The 17,037-nt window shown below is 42.9% G+C and overlaps 3 protein-coding genes across 4 annotated transcripts in view; 1 reads left to right on the forward strand and 2 right to left on the reverse strand.

The window, feature by feature from the left end:
* Positions 1 to 801, reverse strand: part of LOC306743643 (uncharacterized protein) — an 8,448-nt gene extending 7,647 nt beyond the window's left edge. The window contains exon 1 of the mRNA XM_079226177.1: positions 749 to 801. Coding sequence (XP_079082303.1) covers positions 749 to 787 — 39 coding nt within the window. The 5' untranslated portion in view covers positions 788 to 801. The remainder of the gene's footprint in view (positions 1 to 748) is intronic.
* A 2,305-nt stretch (positions 802 to 3,106) lies between these two features.
* On the forward strand, positions 3,107 to 8,723 carry LOC306744098 (receptor-type tyrosine-protein phosphatase V-like). 2 transcript variants are annotated; one of them, XM_079226677.1, is made up of 11 exons: positions 3,107 to 3,240; positions 3,632 to 3,688; positions 4,523 to 4,622; positions 4,716 to 4,806; positions 4,893 to 4,969; positions 5,053 to 5,187; positions 6,205 to 6,327; positions 6,488 to 6,648; positions 6,735 to 6,870; positions 7,741 to 7,802; positions 7,889 to 8,723. In XM_079226677.1, exons 2-11 carry the CDS (start codon positions 3,684 to 3,686, stop codon positions 8,133 to 8,135), a joined length of 1,137 nt encoding a protein of 378 aa, XP_079082803.1. In that variant the 5' UTR covers positions 3,107 to 3,240; positions 3,632 to 3,683; the 3' UTR covers positions 8,136 to 8,723. The 2 variants fall into 2 exon arrangements, with proteins under 2 accessions (XP_079082803.1, XP_079082804.1); XM_079226678.1 differs by having other exon boundaries at positions 3,211 to 3,240; positions 3,635 to 3,688.
* Positions 8,724 to 8,873: 150 nt separating this feature from the next.
* LOC306744097 (transcriptional regulator QRICH1-like) lies at positions 8,874 to 16,174 on the reverse strand. The gene is made up of 12 exons (XM_079226676.1): positions 16,042 to 16,174; positions 14,921 to 15,196; positions 14,740 to 14,835; positions 14,484 to 14,624; positions 13,618 to 14,385; positions 13,321 to 13,498; positions 13,035 to 13,189; positions 12,785 to 12,899; positions 11,675 to 11,783; positions 10,761 to 10,909; positions 10,576 to 10,666; positions 8,874 to 9,708 (listed from the first exon to the last, which is right to left on the reverse strand). Exons 2-12 carry the CDS (start codon positions 15,176 to 15,178, stop codon positions 9,522 to 9,524), a joined length of 2,247 nt encoding a protein of 748 aa, XP_079082802.1. The 5' UTR covers positions 15,179 to 15,196; positions 16,042 to 16,174; the 3' UTR covers positions 8,874 to 9,521.
* Positions 16,175 to 17,037: the final 863 nt, after the last annotated feature.

Below are 17,037 nucleotides of genomic sequence, written 5' to 3' on the forward strand. Positions count from 1 at the left end.
AAATAATAGCGATGAATGTCATAATGGAAAAAAAAACGCTAGTTACAGCCAATACAAACAATGATTGAATGACATTGAAATCCAACAATGTAACACACACAGAGGTCTTCATGACAAAGTTGATAAAGATCAGTTTCGCCAATTTATTCTGGATGTCAAATGTTGGGACTTTATGAACTTTGGTTGAGCAACACAAACAAATACACTGCATCCTCTCAAAGACCTGACTAATGCCGGGACATTGTTGTTGCAGATGTATGAGGGAAAAGTAGATGTTTTAGTGTTTATTTCCAAGTACACAGTCCTTTTTTTTTTTTTTAAATGTACATTGGAGCCTCAGTTATTTGAATCTTTAATTTGCATGGTTGTTGTAACCTCTGGTAGCGTCATGTATTCTCTCAAAACAACACGATAACATCAGAGAGGAGAGAGACACATGTTCACGAACATTTCCTGTCATTAATGAGAGTCATGTGAGTGAAATCGTAGTAAAATAAATACATATTATGACGACTACTCAGTGGTGCCTTCAAGTGCCTCTTTGGCCGCTTGTTCCTTCTAATTCCCTTTAATCAAGAACTATGATGACACAGCTGTGTCTTCTTTAACTTTCGCTTCAAGATTCAGCTCCATTTTGAATGACTTTGACATTTTTAACAGTAGATATATTTGGTCAAAGTGCAACGTGACCCACTCTGTTTCGCTGTCAGTTGTTCACTTGAAATGTTTTGGGTCCCCCCCCGGTTACCTTGCTTTGTTGCGCGTCCTGCGGGCGCATGTGGTCCATTTTCGGTCCGCTTGTCCGAGTTTATTATTGTATTTCTCTCTCTGGAGTCGAAGAAGCCAGAAACCAGGAAGCGCGTGCGACCTCTCACATTATCGTCCTCGCTGCAACTGCAGAGTGAAATATTTACATTCCTGCCCGCCTCCAGGTTTCGTTTCGACACTTTTTAATTAAAAGCAGAATCTCACGTTGTCGACCAACACAACGTGTTGTCCGCTTTCCTGCTTTAACATTATGCTTTTGGTTTTGCTTACTTCCCTTTTCTGCAGCCACCCAATCAGGTTCAGACTGCGGTCATAAAGCCTTATCAAAAAAGAAAAAGAAAACAGAAGCGAGCTTTTTGCTCTCCTGAGAACACGCATGCGCAGTCAAGCTTATTTAATATATGTTTGCTGTCACACCTGTTTATACCTGTTTTACGCATAGGCTGCACGTGCTAGGCAGTTGTAGAAACGAATATGTTAACCCTCAACTAATATGTTAACCTGAAACTAATATGTTAACCTGAAACTAATATGTTAACCCTCAACTAATATGTTAACCTGAAACTAATATGTTAACCCTCAACTAATATGTTAACCCTCAACTAATATGTTAACCTGAAACTAATATGTTAACCCTAAACTAATATGTTAACATATTAGTTATATGTTAACCCTCAACTAATATGTTAACCCTCAACTAATATGTTAACCCTCAACTAATATGTTAACCCTAAACTAATATGTTAACATATTAGTTATATGTTAACCCTCAACTAATATGTTAACCCTAAACTAATATGTTAACCCTAAACTAATATGTTTACATATTAGTTATATGTTAACCCTCAACTAATATGTTAACCCTAAACTAATATGTTAACCCTAAACTAATATGTTAACATATTAGTTATATGTTAACCCTCAACTAATATGTTAACCCTAAACTAATATGTTAACCCTAAACTAATATGTTAACATATTAGTTATATGTTAACCCTAAACTAATATGTTAACCCTAAACTAATATGTTAACCTGAAACTAATATGTTAACCTGAAACTAATATGTTAACATATTAGTTATATGTTAACCCTCAACTAATATGTTAACCCTAAACTAATATGTTAACCCTAAACTAATATGTTAACATATTAGTTATATGTTAACCCTAAACTAATATGTTTACATATTAGTTATATGTTAACCCTCAACTAATATGTTAACCTGAAACTAATATGTTAACCCTAAACTAATATGTTAACATATTAGTTATATGTTAACCCTAAACTAATATGTTAACCCTAAACTAATATGTTAACATATTAGTTATATGTTAACCCTAAACTAATATGTTAACCTGAAACTAATATGTTAACCCTAAACTAATATGTTAACCTGAAACTAATATGTTAACCCTAAACTAATATGTTAACCCTAAACTAATATGTTAACATATTAGTTATATGTTAACCCTAAACTAATATGTTAACCCTAAACTAATATGTTAACATATTAGTTATATGTTAACCCTAAACTAATATGTTAACATTAAACTAATATGTTAACCCTAAACTAATATGTTAACATTAAACTAATATGTTAACCCTAAACTAATATGTTAATCTGGAATTTAAATTGGCATGCGCTTATGTATCCCGATATCTCGATATATGATGTCATCGCGATACGATTCCACTTACCGGGCGACCTCTTGTCATGTTGAATTTACTCCACGTCTGTGTGTGCTGCGGCGCATTCGCACGAGAAAAATCTGTATTTTACTCATATTTACTGACAGATATTCCCAGATATGTTGTTAAAGCTCTGCGTAGCATCCAGTTGTATAACAATATGTCATATTATAAATATCTGTATATTATATAAGCCTATTTATGTTTTTAACAAAGACCTTCAAAATGTTTTTAAACTTTCATTTATTAATTCTGAAAAAAATGAAGGTTAATTTACACGGGACTCATATTATCACATGACCTCTGTTTAGTGGCTAAATGTGGTTTCTTATTTGTGCTGGAATTTTTTAATTGAAAAATTACAGGCATGGCAGAGAAACAAAATGATTACAACCTTCTAGAGTCGCCAAGCTAATACTTAAGGAAGCAACAAATAAAAGTCCATTATTGGTAAAATGGCAAAAAAACAAACACATGACCTCCATTCTCTGGTGCCTTCGGTAACATTTAAAGAGCCACAGGGACGTCCCTCCCAGAGGTGTATTTAGTGTTCCTGTCTCCGCCCTCCGTCTCCACCCAGCTCACTTCCTCCTCCCCTAGAAAGAATGATTAAAACCAGACTACCTGAACCCGACTTGCAGCAGTGGAGTCCTGTCCTCTCTCTCCAGGCTGACGCCCTGCAGCAGAGGCCCCTTTGGAAGCGAGGTAATCCTCTCACTCAAGCGGTTCCTGCTGCCGCTTTGGGGGAAGAACTCGCTGGAGCAGCTTTTCTACCTGCTCAGGTGAGTTTTCCTCACGGTGTCGTGCGACTGTGTGTTTCTGCTGTAATACAGAGGAGAAGCATAGTGAGGTTGGGTTTTAATGGCGTGTGAAGAAAGATACTCGGCTGCTTTAAGGGCGTAAATTAAAGCAAATACATTTGTGAACGCAGCTTTTCTTCGTGACATGTTCTGTCACGTATCTCACAGCTGCTCTCATCTGCACAAAAGTGGTGTTTTCTTTTTCTGCTGTCACACACTCCAGAAGGAACATCGTGTAATAGAGGGAGGCGAGAGGGGAGGGGCAAACCATTGGGGTTTTAGTTTGCTTCATCAATTGCTCATTGACATATTGACTTAATTTAAATGCGTAAAAGTTCACTTTATGATGCTTTTTGTATCTTGTTCATCACAGCAGCAACATTTAAATCATCCTGGCATCGACGAGTACGACCGAGAGAGCAAACATGAGGTGAGGACACAAGTCAAAGCAGTGAGAATATGTTTAAAATATACTGTTTTCTTTTGTCAACAAATCCCACGAAAAGACCAAAACCAACAATGTGTCGGTCCGTCTCTTAAAATCTTCTAACTTTCCTTAAGGAAAACGGCTCACAAAGGTGACGCCTGGTTGCCAGTTCATCAGGTAAACCATTAGCTCGAAGTAATATCTAACATACAAACATCCTGCAGTAAATCTTCCTTCACGAAAGTTATGTTTAACTATTGTTGACACGGTTTGTGGAGAAGTGTTGGTTCTACTTTGGAGGGTGCAGTTACTATATAATGTAATAATAATGATGTAATGCATTATTGCTCATTTACACCAACACGTTAAATACGAGATCACCGAAGACGACTCTGTGTTGCGATGCAGCTCAACACATTGCATCATTATTGCATTAGAATACATTACTTTGATCCAGGTGGACCAGATGCACTCAGTGTTTACTTCCATTTATTCAGGAGGATAGATCCTGTCCTCAAACAGCTGGGCGCCGTCACTGTAAATTCTGCTCAAATTTGAATGTTTTCCGTTGTTTTAGGAGACTATTCTAACAGGCAAACGTGGCGCTCGTGTAGATCGTGATGGAGGGAACGCGTCCGCCAGTGAAAAGAAAATAAGCCGTATAAAGCCTCGACCACATGGAGAATGTTTACGTGGATCATATAATTGTTGGTTTTGGTCTTTCTCTTTTGTGGACTGAATAAGAAAAACACAGAATAACTCCAGACTTAAACTATTATGTCCGAGCAAATCCGTCGTCTTAAAAGCGGTTTAATGGAACATGGTGGTGTCCCGCAGGGTGCAAACCTTCTCCAGGGCACAAATCCTGCAGGATTTTCGTCTGCGGTGTCTGGCGCTCGCTGCCAACGACAACAGAGGCTTCAAACAGGAGTTTGACGTACGTTTTTAAACGATTTCTGCGTTAAACTTGGACCAGATGTCTGATTTGTGAAGCTAGGAGCTTGACGTGTGTTAATGTCCGTCTCTGAAGGAGCTGGACGAGGTCGGCAAAGACCTCCCCGCCCGCGTGGGGGACTCGGGGGTCAACAGAGAGAAGAACAGATACCCCCACATATTGCCATGTGAGTGCAACAACTACTGTATATCACACGAGGAAGAAATAAAAGTGTGTACGAGACTTATTTGTTGGCTTTCCGTCTGGCTGCAGATGACCACTGTCGGGTGAGGCTGTCGATTCAGAACGCCCAACCACACACCGACTACATCAACGCAAATTTCGTGCCCGTAAGCGCCCGGCCGCCTCCTCGTTCCCACAACGCCGGCCTTTCGGCTTGACCGCTAAGTCTGTGTGTGTGTGTGTTCGTCAGGGTGGCGGGTCGGAGAGAGACTTCATCTGCACACAGGGCCCTTTGCACAACACCGTGGCCGACTTCTGGAGGATGGTGTGGGAGCAAAACGTCAGGATAATCGTCATGGTGACGGCGCTGAGACACAGGGACCAGGTCTGGCATGAAACCTTTCATCCTCACCGTGTCACTGGGAGGTCACTAATCATCTCTGGGGGACACTTTTTTTGTCTGCAAGCTTCTGAAATATATGTAGAACGTTTAGGAGTGCAAATATCAAGTCAGTGGTACCAGACAGATGCAGAAGATATCATGCAACTTTAAACACATAAATATATATGTCATCTGTAGATGCCACATAGACGTTTTACACAGTGTACGTTAGGTGATTCCAGTCATGAATCAGAAATAAAAATCAAGTAATTACTCGACGATGAAGGCAGCTGCTCCGTTATGTCTGTAAATTGTTGCAGCAAAATTTGGGGTTTGATCCCATTTGTTGCACAGATTTGGTGCTAAACTCTACGCTTTTTCTTTACCCCTCGAGAATTGATGTAAAGGATTCAAAATGCCACATTAGGACCCTGAGGAACCACATAGGAGAATCAATACTGTGATTTGGTTCCATAAACGTTTGAGATTTAGAGATTTCTGCAACAACAAGAAAATGACAGGTGATCTGAACGTGACCCGGTGTTCGTCAGGCGCTAATTGGATTCTCTGCACAAATAAAGACACAGTTTGTGTGTGTGTGTGTGTGTGTGTGTGTGTACTCGTTACATGCTCATCTTACCTCGGACTCTTCTAATAACTTATTTTGGGGAACAGATTGATACCACTTTTTATGTCTGTACGCCTAATATGAAGCTACAGCCAGACGACATGTATGTTAGCTTAGCATAAAGACGGAAAATAGGAGGAAACACCTAGCTCAGCTCGGGTCTGTCCTCCCACGAAAAACAAGAATCGTTTTACTAGATGCCCAAAAAGGCATTTTTTTATTATTTAAAAACAGAGCCAGGCTAGTTGTTTCCCCCCATTCCCAGTCTTTGTGCTAAGCTAAGCTAACCGGGTGCTGACTGAAGCATCAAAGTGGCATCAATCTTCTCATCTGACTCTTGGCAAGTGAATAAGAGCAGAAATGTCAAACTGTGACTCCCCCCCCTCGTACAGGTGCTGTGCGATAAGTATTGGCCTCTGGAACGAGGGACCGTTCATCACGGGCGGATCCAGGTGACGACGATGACTTGCAAACTGGGTCCGGATTATTTCATCACCACCATTAACCTCAGACAGGTGAGCAAAAGAAGCATCCATCATCCCCGTTTGGTACCGTTTTAAACGGCTGCTGTTGACTCCTGTGTGCGCTGACCGCACCAGAAATCAATCAGAGGAGGAGGAGGAGGAGGAAGAGGAGCCCTTGTAGCCACACTGAAGCAGAGTGTTTGTGTTGCAGAGAGCTTGTCCAACCGACAGGACAATCACACACTACTACTACCCGGCCTGGCCGGACCGGGGCGTCCCGAGAGAAGCATCCTCGCTCGTCGCCTTCACGGAGACCGTGCGGCAGGAATTGGAAGCGACGCCCCTCCTGGGGCCGGCGGTGGTGCACTGCAGGTGTGACCTCTGACCCCAGGGCCCCGACACCGGTTTTAACAAATCTGGCGGTGTTTTAAAGTCAGTCCTCCGTTTGTGCGCCTCAGTGCAGGTGTTGGGCGCTCGGGGACATTCGTGACGGTGCTGTGGCTGATGCAGCTGTGCGCCCGGGGAATCCCACCGGACATCCGGGCCGCTGTGGAGGACCTGCGGCTCCACCGGATGTGGATGGTCCAGACCCTGGTCAGTCCTGAAGTGGTGGAAGTACTGAATATCTTATGAGAGAAGTACTCTCTTACCAGCAAACGTCCTGGGTTCAAAGTATTGGCAGAAGGTATTGAAAGTACTCTATGCAGAGAGGTAAAGGTCATTATATGTACTCTAGTCCTAAGTAGTTTAATCACCAGTATAGCAATGCTTTATATTTCTATGTTTCTCTATATAGAATAGTTTAAAAAGTACCTAACTGATGTGGATAGGTACAATATTTTCCTCTAAAATATAGTGGAGTACAAGATAAAATGGAAATACTCACAAAATGTGCAATTAATTTAACAAGATGTGAAGCTAAACTGCTGAGTAGCTGCATATTTCACGAACAAATATTGAGAGCGGTATCGATCTTCTCATCTTTGGCAACAAAACTATAAACATAATCCATAAAATGTCCATTTAATATGATGTACTATGCATTAAACTCATGAGCGAATAGTAAAAGTAGCAGAAAATGTAAAAGGAAGCGCTTCAAAATGATGTATTTCCCATTGCTTAGTAAATTATCTAATTATTTACGTATGTATATATTTGTTTAAAACATAAAAGGCACCTAATATTCAGTTTGTTTAGAGTGCTGCATGAATGAGTCCTAAACTTGCAGTTCGTCTTCACCCTAAAAGTTAGCTTTATATTTGATATACAAAATGGAGAAATCTCATTGGCTGTTTGTAGAGGGAACCAGTGCAAAAACACACATCACCTGTGCACCGCAACTCTGTTGCAATTCCCTTCACATGCAGCTCATTGCATCGCGTTCTGCTCATAACTCTTTAACGCCGTGTGCTCTGCCGTTACGTCACCAACACGAGATCCTCAATCCTTCCTCTGCGTCCCCAGGAGCAGTACCTGTTAGTTCATCAGTGTCTGCTGCACTGGCTCAGCGGCGGCTCCTCTGCACGGTGAGAACACAAACCCAGCGAGCGCCATTAGTCATCGTGAGGAAATACTAAACATGTTAACGTTGGTGTTCCCTCTTCCCCGGCAGGCCACAAGCTCAGGGAGCCGCTGCACATATCAACCGGCACGTTCAGGATCAACCCCGCGGCTCCTCGGGGCGGGGGAGGGAAGCGGGGGGGCGGAGGAGACCCCCACCCCAACAACAACAACAACAACGCCGACAGACGGCTCCAGGGGGCCGGCAACAGAACGCGGTGCAGCAGATTTTACACCCTGGGAAGCTGCTGAGGAGGCTGCTGCCTTCGTCGTCAAGGTTTAACCCAGACTCGCCCTGAACTGTACAGCAACAGCAACACGGTTTTTTAAAAACATGAGAGCCCTCATGGGACGCTGCTGTGACCACGTGTCCTGCAGGTGGAAAACTAGCCTGACGAATTCTGGTGACCAAACCGCCGACGCAGCAGTTTGCATAGAAGGGGAAAGAAGATGGAGGAAGCCACCGGCCGGTCCGGTGCAACCGGTTCCTCTACTCTGAATTACCCGGCGTGACAGACGAGAACAATGAGGCGGCTGCTCTCTGGGCACACAGTTAAATAAGTGTCCGGCTGCCCAGATATGTCCGCACAATTTGTGTGTCTGTTTGCCTCCACTATTGATGACGTGACGCTGCGAGATTATTTTATTTAGGGCTTGTTCTTTTTAAATCGTTGTGCATTATTTTGTACCGCTATAGTTTGGTAAAGGATGCATGTGCAGGAACTCGCGAGAAAGGCCGACACGTGGAATAGTGGCTGTACAAAAAAAGGTCATGTTTCAAAAACACACAGGCACTGCCATTCTCCTTCGATGACTGGAACCCATTACAGTACATGGAGCTATGAGTATTTTGTTTATACATTATAGAACATAAAGGGGATATCCCACTTCTTAGAGTCTTTCATCTGTCGCGTAATAAACATATATGATACAATAGGTAACTCATCCAGGTGAGCTTTTGGGGAGGAATTGTGATGGAATGGAGATGGAAAAAAACAGAAAAAAGTGGAGGATCCAGCAGTAATCCACATCTCCACCATGTGGTAAGTGCTAGTAGCTTCAGGGTGAAAACATATTACAATAAAGTCTGTGTCCTCGTGTGGTTCTAGGCTGCCGAGCCGGTCCGACAGCAACACGTTCAGCGTGTGAGTGAAATACAGAGGGGAGAGTTCACACGGTTTGGAAATATTTTGCTTTTAACCTCTATGCATGTCGTCTTAATACCACTGAGGCATTCACTGTGACCAAAGCAGGCAAAGTAGAGACACAAAGGATGTCTATGAAAAGAAGCATAGCACAGGCCCACCCCAGTGAAAATATATGAAATATAGTACAGATTAAAACTAAACGGGGAATGAAGGTTCCAGACTATTGGTGAAAGGAGAACCAACAGTTCAAATCACATTTAAATTAGAGTCCAGGTCCAATAAAAAGACGAGACATCCTTTGGCCAAACTAAAACAGAAAGATGAACAGGTTGAGGCGTCGCCTCGATAAAAGACAGATTCTTTGCTGCATTGGTTGTATGTACAGTCCGACACATAATGAATAGAAACACATACATGCCACCCGCTTAACGACCACAAGAGGGTGTGAGAGGGTAGAAGAAATGAAAAACTACTGATAACGAGCAATCCAAGGCTGGGTGAAGAGTCCGGTCCGGTTACGGTTCTCCTCCGGTCCGGCTAGTGAACGTTCTCCGACATGTTTATAGAGTCCTGGATTTCGCGGATGACGAGGATGCGGGCGAGCATCTGCTCCAGCTGTTCTTTTGGGATCGGTTGAGTGGAGTACCAGATGGGGCTGTTGGGCGCCACCACGGGCTCGGGCGTCAGGTAGAAGGTGTCGTTGCGACCTTTGGCGCTCTGCGGACTGACGGAGAACGCAGCGTGAGCACATTTACAGGAAGCGCCCATTTATTCTTTTTAACCAGATGTCAAAGTTACAGTTTCTGCCAATTTTGCAATCTGATTAATATGTACGTGAGAGAGGATTAGTGGGAAAGTGTGTCGTTATATCACGTTTTCAGGGATTGATTAAACAAACTATTCTTTTCATGATGGATCTGAGGATTATATTCTCTATTTCTCATTTGTGTGAATCTACACAATGTATAACAATTCATTTGTTTTAAACAACAACTCCTAATTGTATTTACTCGAGATGACATCTTCAAGTTTGAACATCAGGCCACACCCTCAAAATATTTGCTCGAAAGATTACTGAAACGGTGAATCAATCAATCAAAATAAATCATACATTTCCTGTCTTAATTAATATATCGATGAATCATTTCAGATTACCATTATTCACAAGTTGAGAGGGACACTGTTTTGAGGGAGGCCAAATCATTTATTTGTATTTCCTCTTGAAATTGTTAAGAGGCAGAAACATAAAAATATTTTTTTCACCTTTTTTGAGGAGAAAAAAAAAAAATGAAGCGTTATTACAAAGCATCCATGTTTTTTTGTCAGTTCCCTAGCAACGGTGTCTTTCAAGTTTCACCACTTGAGTGTAGAGGTGTGTTGCACAACCCATGTCGATGGCAAACGCAAGAGTTCCGTCTAAAAAAGGTTCAAATGAGAACCTCTGGCTCTCATTGTGGCACAAAGAAGCATTTTCACCAGTTTCCATCTGACGTATGCAATTTCACGAGTTGATGAATTGGATTTGTGTTTCATTAAATCAAAAACAGTTGTGTTAGAGTTAAGTTTCCCGATGAAAACGTTAAATATTTACCACTTGAAGAGGTAGAAGTCGTAGAGCTTGATGGGACATCGCAGCGGGTTCTCCGGGTCCTCCAGCTGCTCCGAGTACATGTCGTCTGTGACTGAGCAAAGACGAGTAAACAATCAGTGTAAACATCGTTATTCATCCTGAATATAAAGGTTTCCTGTCAGACAACAAGGCACACAAACATCTACCTTTCTGTCCTATGAACCTCTCCGTTGACTTGAGGTACCGGATGCTGGTGCTCTTGTCTTTGGGGTTGTTGGGACTCTTCCTGGTGTGCCTCAGCACCTTGGAAAAGGCCACTTTTAGATGCTGATCCACCGTCTTCAGGTTGAAGTACCTGTGAGAAGATAAACAGAACCGTTACCTCAGTGGGTTATGAGAGCAGAGGGGAGGCACAGCAGGAGGTTTCTATTTCGCCGATATGTGGGGTTGGAAATGATTTGTGTTTAAATAAAGATTTACTCTCAACGCTCTTCATTCTGGTCTCTCAACAAGCCAGATACAATTAATTCAAAATTCTGCTGCCTGAGTTTTACCTCAGACCAAAAAGGAGAACACATATTACGGCCATTTTTACATCTTTTTCCTGGTTACCTTGATTTTACAGTTACTATATTAGTTTATAAAAGGCAGCAGACGGCCTCTGGTTCTTCTCTTTCGGCTCCACAAAGCAACAAAAAAAAAATTAAGATTTCTGAACAGAAACTACAAACCTTTTTTGTCTGTTTTAAAATGTAAAATGTCTTATATTATTATTGCTTAATATTACATTTGATTATCCATAGTGTTTTTTTTTTGATACACTTTTGGTATTCATAAATATTTAAAAAAATGTTGCTCTAATTTTACTTTTTAATTCAGTGTTGTATTACATGTTTCGCTCTTTATTTTAATGTGCATCAGTCTCTCCATCTTCTCTCCATTTTATTTTAATCTCATCAATAATTTGTAAAGCTCGTTGAATTGCATTTGATTTGTTTGAAAGGTGCTGTATGAATAAAACTTGATTGTGTATTGATTATGATGCAACAGGCAATATTACTGCATGTCTATTGAACAGTATGGAGAAATCCCTCGTGTGTGATGACTGAAGTCGACTCACTTGGTGTTGAAGAACATGAGAGTTGTGAGCAGCGTCCAGGGAGAATGAGCTCCCAGCTGTTTACATTCCCACAGCATCTCTTCCGTCACATGACTGGGAATAATATAACCTGGGAGGGGAGGAAGGGAGCAGACTGAAGAACTGGCAGTTCAACTTGGGCAAGAAATGTTAGTTACAAGGAATCAAATCATCACTTCAACCGGAACGTTTTAATCACCAACAACATCATTCTGTAAAGCTCCATCGTCCTCGAAGTTGAGTTGAGTAAAACTCAAAGTTCAGGACTAGAACCTGCCGTATTTCCTACATCAATATACTGGTTGGGCCTTCAATAGGCCAAAATAGGTGTCATCAATAGGCCGACCAAAGAAATGAGTCAACTAACGCTCGTACGATTTTGTCGACAAAATGATTAGTTGATTTAAATCAACAGATCTGTAAAATGTTGTTTCTCCACAAATAATGGCACAAAAATCACCACTTTCAACCTGCGTTCAACAGGAAGGTTGCCTGGGAAAAAAGTCATTCGGCATGGAAAAAAACAAAGCATTAAAAAAAATGACTAATCCACTAAAAAAAAAAAAATCTTAAATTTGAGCAAAGTGGCCAATAAATGGACTAAGAGGGGAGCCCAAGCCTCTGATTAATCAGCAACAGATCTGTTATTCTAAGAGATTGTACATTTAGCTCACAACACAACCACGGAGCGCTGAAAACCAATAAAACGCAGTCAGCTGTGATATCTACCGCTAGTAAAATGAGCATTTTATTGAGAGAAGCTGTGCAAACGTTTCGAGGCAAAAGAAACGTCCAAGACTGACGCTCGGCTCCTAATGGATATTACAGAAAACATCTGGGATACCAAACAAACCAGAACCATCACCGGTAATATGTTCTTAATACAAAGCCATCTCCCTAATGGGATTTTAACATTAGCCTTTGCTGGGCTACACCTGCGAAGTGCAGCTGTATTATTAAGGGAAACATGAATATCAGATTGGATTATAAAAGGAGCCACAAACTGTGATTGCTCCTAAATATCCGAGATAATATTAGTTGATAGAACATTGATTATAGAGGAAATTTGGAAAACAGCTTTTGTCCACACACCTAGCGGATGAACAGACGATCTCCAAGGCTCCAGGATCTGGTGCAGACTGTGAGCGAAGCGAGTGTAGTACTGGTCTGAGAACACGTCGTCCACACGACCGTTATCACACAGATACTGCAGGGGAAATGGAGAGAGAGAGAGACACTCGGTGAGACAGTGTTTCCACATCAAAGGGAAGTACCAACAGGGATGGAATGGATGCTGAACGCAGAGTGTAATTGTGTGTCTGTGTGTGTGTGATACACTTACTTTTTGTATACACAGAAATACATAGTAGAGAACATCAGCCTCATAAGACTCCTCTTCCAACCCCCGAGCTTCTGTTGTCATCAAAGAGAGACCCATGCAGAGCTCGGCTACCGCACACGACACCAAGTCCTCCTGGAAACGCAGTGCCTGGCGTCCTAAAACACACAAACACACACAAATCAGTGACTGGGTTGACTGAGAAGAGACTATGGAAAATACACACACATGTGCATCAAAGGAAAATTGTTATCTTCACACTAACAAAACATTCTCTACATGCACTTACGGCCAATTGGGGCTAGTTTATTTGTGTCAGATTTTTCCAACTCGAGGTTTTTCCGCTCAGCCCAAAGCCGCCATACTTCCAGCCCCTCCTCCGGCTTCAGAGTGGCAGGCAGCAGCAGCTCCTGCACCTGCACATGTTGCTGGCCTTGGCCATCTATTTCTGCTACCAATGTCTGACCCTGCACAAACGCAAACACACCAACACTGTTACCTCATGCAATCAAGAAATACTTGTGAATGTGTGCATCTGGCCAAAATAAAAAAGGAAGACAAAGCAATACGACACCTGCGTTAGCACCTGCAGGTGCTGTGCGTCCTGCCCAGACAGCCCTTGTGTGTGCAGCACCTGCTGCTGTGGATCCCAGATAAGAGACTGCGTAGTGTTGGAGTAGCCCTGTACTGACACTGGGATGTGGATGTTTCCATTCATCAGCTGGGCAGGGAACAGCGTGTTTGCAGCCAGAGTGTGCACCACTTCCTCCTGGCCTCCCATTCCCCCGGAGCTTGTGATACTGGAAACGGCCTGCGCTGTCTGACTTAGACTTTTCAGCTTGTCACTTTCAACGGTAACTTGGGTGGGCATTGTCATCATTGTTGTAGTGTTTGGCCCCGCGACCTGCACTGTTCCATAGGCTTCCTGGGGGATGGCGATGTGCGTGACCTGCTCGCGGCCTCCGGAGCCGGCAGGAGCAGAATAAACAGGGATTGTCCAGGTCTCCCCCGTGGGACTGGTGATGGTGCCTGTGGCACTGTAAAGGTGGGAGCTGTCCACAGTTAGGAGGTCCGGCCGCAGGGACACGTAACTTTGCTGCTGGCCCTGTCCCTGGGGGATCGCCAGGACCGTGGCTACTTGCTGACCAGGCAGGGCATAGGACACAGTGATGGGCATATCGACCTTACGCTTTTTGGCTGGCTGGAGGACACCTGCTCCCTGTGATGTGGCAACAGTGGTTCCCAGTACTCTCCTCTCAATATTGTCCTGCTGCTGGGTGGGAGACAGGGCCCCCACTGTCTGGATCTGGATCTGTTGTCCTCCTGCGACAGCTGCCACCAACTGGGCTTGCAGCTAAAACACATGGGAGGGAGATTATTACCGGTAACTAAATTAAAACTTGCAATAAAACGTGCAATTCTCCCACGGTGCATGCGTGTGCTTATGTGTACCTGTTGATGCTGCTCCTCCGTGAGATCCCCAGGCTGAATCAGCTGTGCAGTAGTCACACCTTGCAGCTGTTGATGGGAGCCAGAGGGCAGTTGGAAGACCTGGCCCAGCATTTGACCTTGCTGCTGGCCCTGAATCTGCACCTGAAAATAGAGATAATAGTTAACGTTTTGTGAAAAAAGGATTAAACGGAACAGAGTGAAGGGATAAACACAAAGACATCATACAAATAAAAAAAAAAAAAAAAAAGGTACAAACCTGAACTATCTGTTGCTCTGGATTCTGTTCTGCAGACTGCTGATGGGACTCCTGTATCTGTATATGTTGCTGCTGTGGCTGGACTTGCACCTGAACCTGCATCAGAACACAGTGCCTGTCAGAGAGCTGGACGGGGCTCTTTAACAGACCGATTTGGTGACCAATTAGTGCGCTGATTTACCGGACAGGCCAGCTCCAACAGCGACCCTGCCACCTCTGTGCTGTCTGTGTAGATGCAGTTAGCCTCTTGTTGGTAGACCATAGTGGTGGTGGTGGTGGTCGTAGTATCTCCGTCTTGCTGGCTGAACTCCTGCAGGGCATCTGGGCCTTTGCTGGCCAAGGACTCCAGAAACTCCTTCATGCGGTGCTGAGGGATGCTCCGAGCTTTCTGCCTCACAAGCTCCTCATAGGAGCCCGATCCATCCAGGGAGTTATTCATCGCTGCTGGCAGTGTCTTCTTCCGAGAGGAATCGGAGTAAAAAGCAGAATTAATTTAATTTATCGTTTTAAAGTAGCTACAAACATGGTTATTTAAAATGTCTATATCAACAAATAAATACTATTAATCACCGTTCAATAACCCTGTCCACACTTTTAGGAGTCAAAAGCAATCAAAAAAAGGTAAAAAGAATGTGGCAATCACCTCTGTCCAAATATATCATACAACTATAACATTAATGCATTAATAGTTTTTTAGTCATTTTAAAATTATTCTTTTTTTGTATATATTGTGCATTTGTATATATAACTTTAGCTTTACTAGTTTGTATAAATGCTGCTGTAATTAAACAATTCCCCCTTGCGGGATTAATAAATTATTGATATAAACAAATAACAAAAAGGGGACAGAAAAGGCTGAAGTCACACACAGTGTTTACAAACAGACCTATAGAGCGTCATCCACAGACAGATAAAGGGTTAAATCTCTCACTGTGTACGAGCAGGGACAAAAGCGCGGCCACTTTCCAAATCCGCTGCAGTATTCAAAAGCAGTGGCGGAAACTGCTGCATAATGAGCACATGCGCGTTGTTTTGGCACCACGGTTAAGTGACATTTGAGTGCTAGCTGCTCTATAACAGCTGATCGATCAGCTGATCACACAACAAGCTAGGTTAGCCAGGTATACGGCACAACCTAGCCGCGTGTTGCTCTCAAATAATATCCACACAGCTGTGTTTGGCAACGTGTAACGCGCCCGCGGGCACGAGCAACAACACAATACTCTCCGTAGTGAATTTAGACATCGAGGTAACTCTCCTGTGGCGTCACAGGGACTACATTGTTTTCCTGGTTACTGTTACCTCTGAAGCTAGCAGGCGCGTTAGCTAGCTAGCTCTCTTCCTCAAACGGGCCGAGGCTCGAGCCGAAACGGGGGCTCCTCTTCCAAAAACCAGGGACGCGAAGAGCTGCTGGCGTTTCCCCCCCCCCCCCCCCCCCCCCCCTGCGGCTGCTTTCTTCTTACGTTTTCCTTATTTTCGCTTGATGGCTAACTAGTTATTTTTCTTTTTCTCAACTACTCATATTTCGCAGGGCGCCATCTTACAACAGTGTCATTGGACCAATAGGAGCGCGAGTTGTAACTATCTCGTGCTATCGCGGGAACTGACGCTTGCGGGATGGAGCGTTAAAGGCGACACCGCGCGTGAAGTAGCCGTTAAGATTGGGTAGATGTCAGTCCACCTTAAAAGCCAGTTATGCCAGACAGCCGCTCCTAGTGGTTCACTGGCTTCTGAATCTTTTAAGGTCGCCCGGAAGAGATGCGCTGACTAAATGGGTGGTGCTCAAGAAGCTCTGGGCAGTTGAGGGTTAATTCCCACGCGTTACGTTTCAGCGTGCTCTGCGTTTCCCACATTGCTTTCTATTTTGACCAAATATCCACCAATATCTTTCTATTGTTTAGAGGTAAAACGTTTATTTTTCCCTCCTCTTTTCACAAATTCCAAAATGTATTATTTATTTACACTATTTTGCAACTGAAACTCATGTATTTCATTTACTTTTACTTTGAAAAACGTCTGGTTTATGTACAAATACAGCATCCTTATTGGCTTAATAGTATTTTTCCCTGTCAATATATTATATTGCTCAGTGAAGCTGATTGTGCAATACTGTTGTCATTTGTGTGCCTTATTTTATATATGTTCTTATACTATTAGTATTTACAACCATGTTTTCAAGTATTCGTAACTGTCTGTTATCTGTGCATATGACAATAAAAATGTTGAATTTTGATTCATTATATCACAGCTGCCATAACAGTCACAGAAACTAATGCAACACAATATATTTCTATCAAG

The sequence above is a fragment of the Taurulus bubalis genome (assembly GCF_910589615.1).
Source record: "Taurulus bubalis genome assembly, chromosome: 11".
In the NCBI taxonomy this organism is placed as follows: domain Eukaryota; kingdom Metazoa; phylum Chordata; class Actinopteri; order Perciformes; family Cottidae; genus Taurulus; species Taurulus bubalis.

Excerpts from the sequence above, each read along its gene's own strand:
- LOC306744097 (XM_079226676.1), bottom strand. The coding sequence starts at position 15,178 with ATGAATAACTCCCTGGATGGATCGGGCTCCTATGAGGAGCTTGTGAGG. Across the intron at positions 14,625-14,739 it reads CAGAGCAACAGATAGTTCAG|GTGCAGATTCAGGGCCAGCA; the intron begins GTTTGTACCTTT and ends CTCTATTTTCAG. Across the intron at positions 10,667-10,760 it reads GAGGTTCATAGGACAGAAAG|TCACAGACGACATGTACTCG; the intron begins GTAGATGTTTGT and ends GTCTTTGCTCAG.
- LOC306744098 (XM_079226677.1), top strand. Across the intron at positions 4,970-5,052 it reads TCAACGCAAATTTCGTGCCC|GGTGGCGGGTCGGAGAGAGA; the intron begins GTAAGCGCCCGG and ends TGTGTTCGTCAG. Across the intron at positions 6,328-6,487 it reads CCACCATTAACCTCAGACAG|AGAGCTTGTCCAACCGACAG; the intron begins GTGAGCAAAAGA and ends TTTGTGTTGCAG.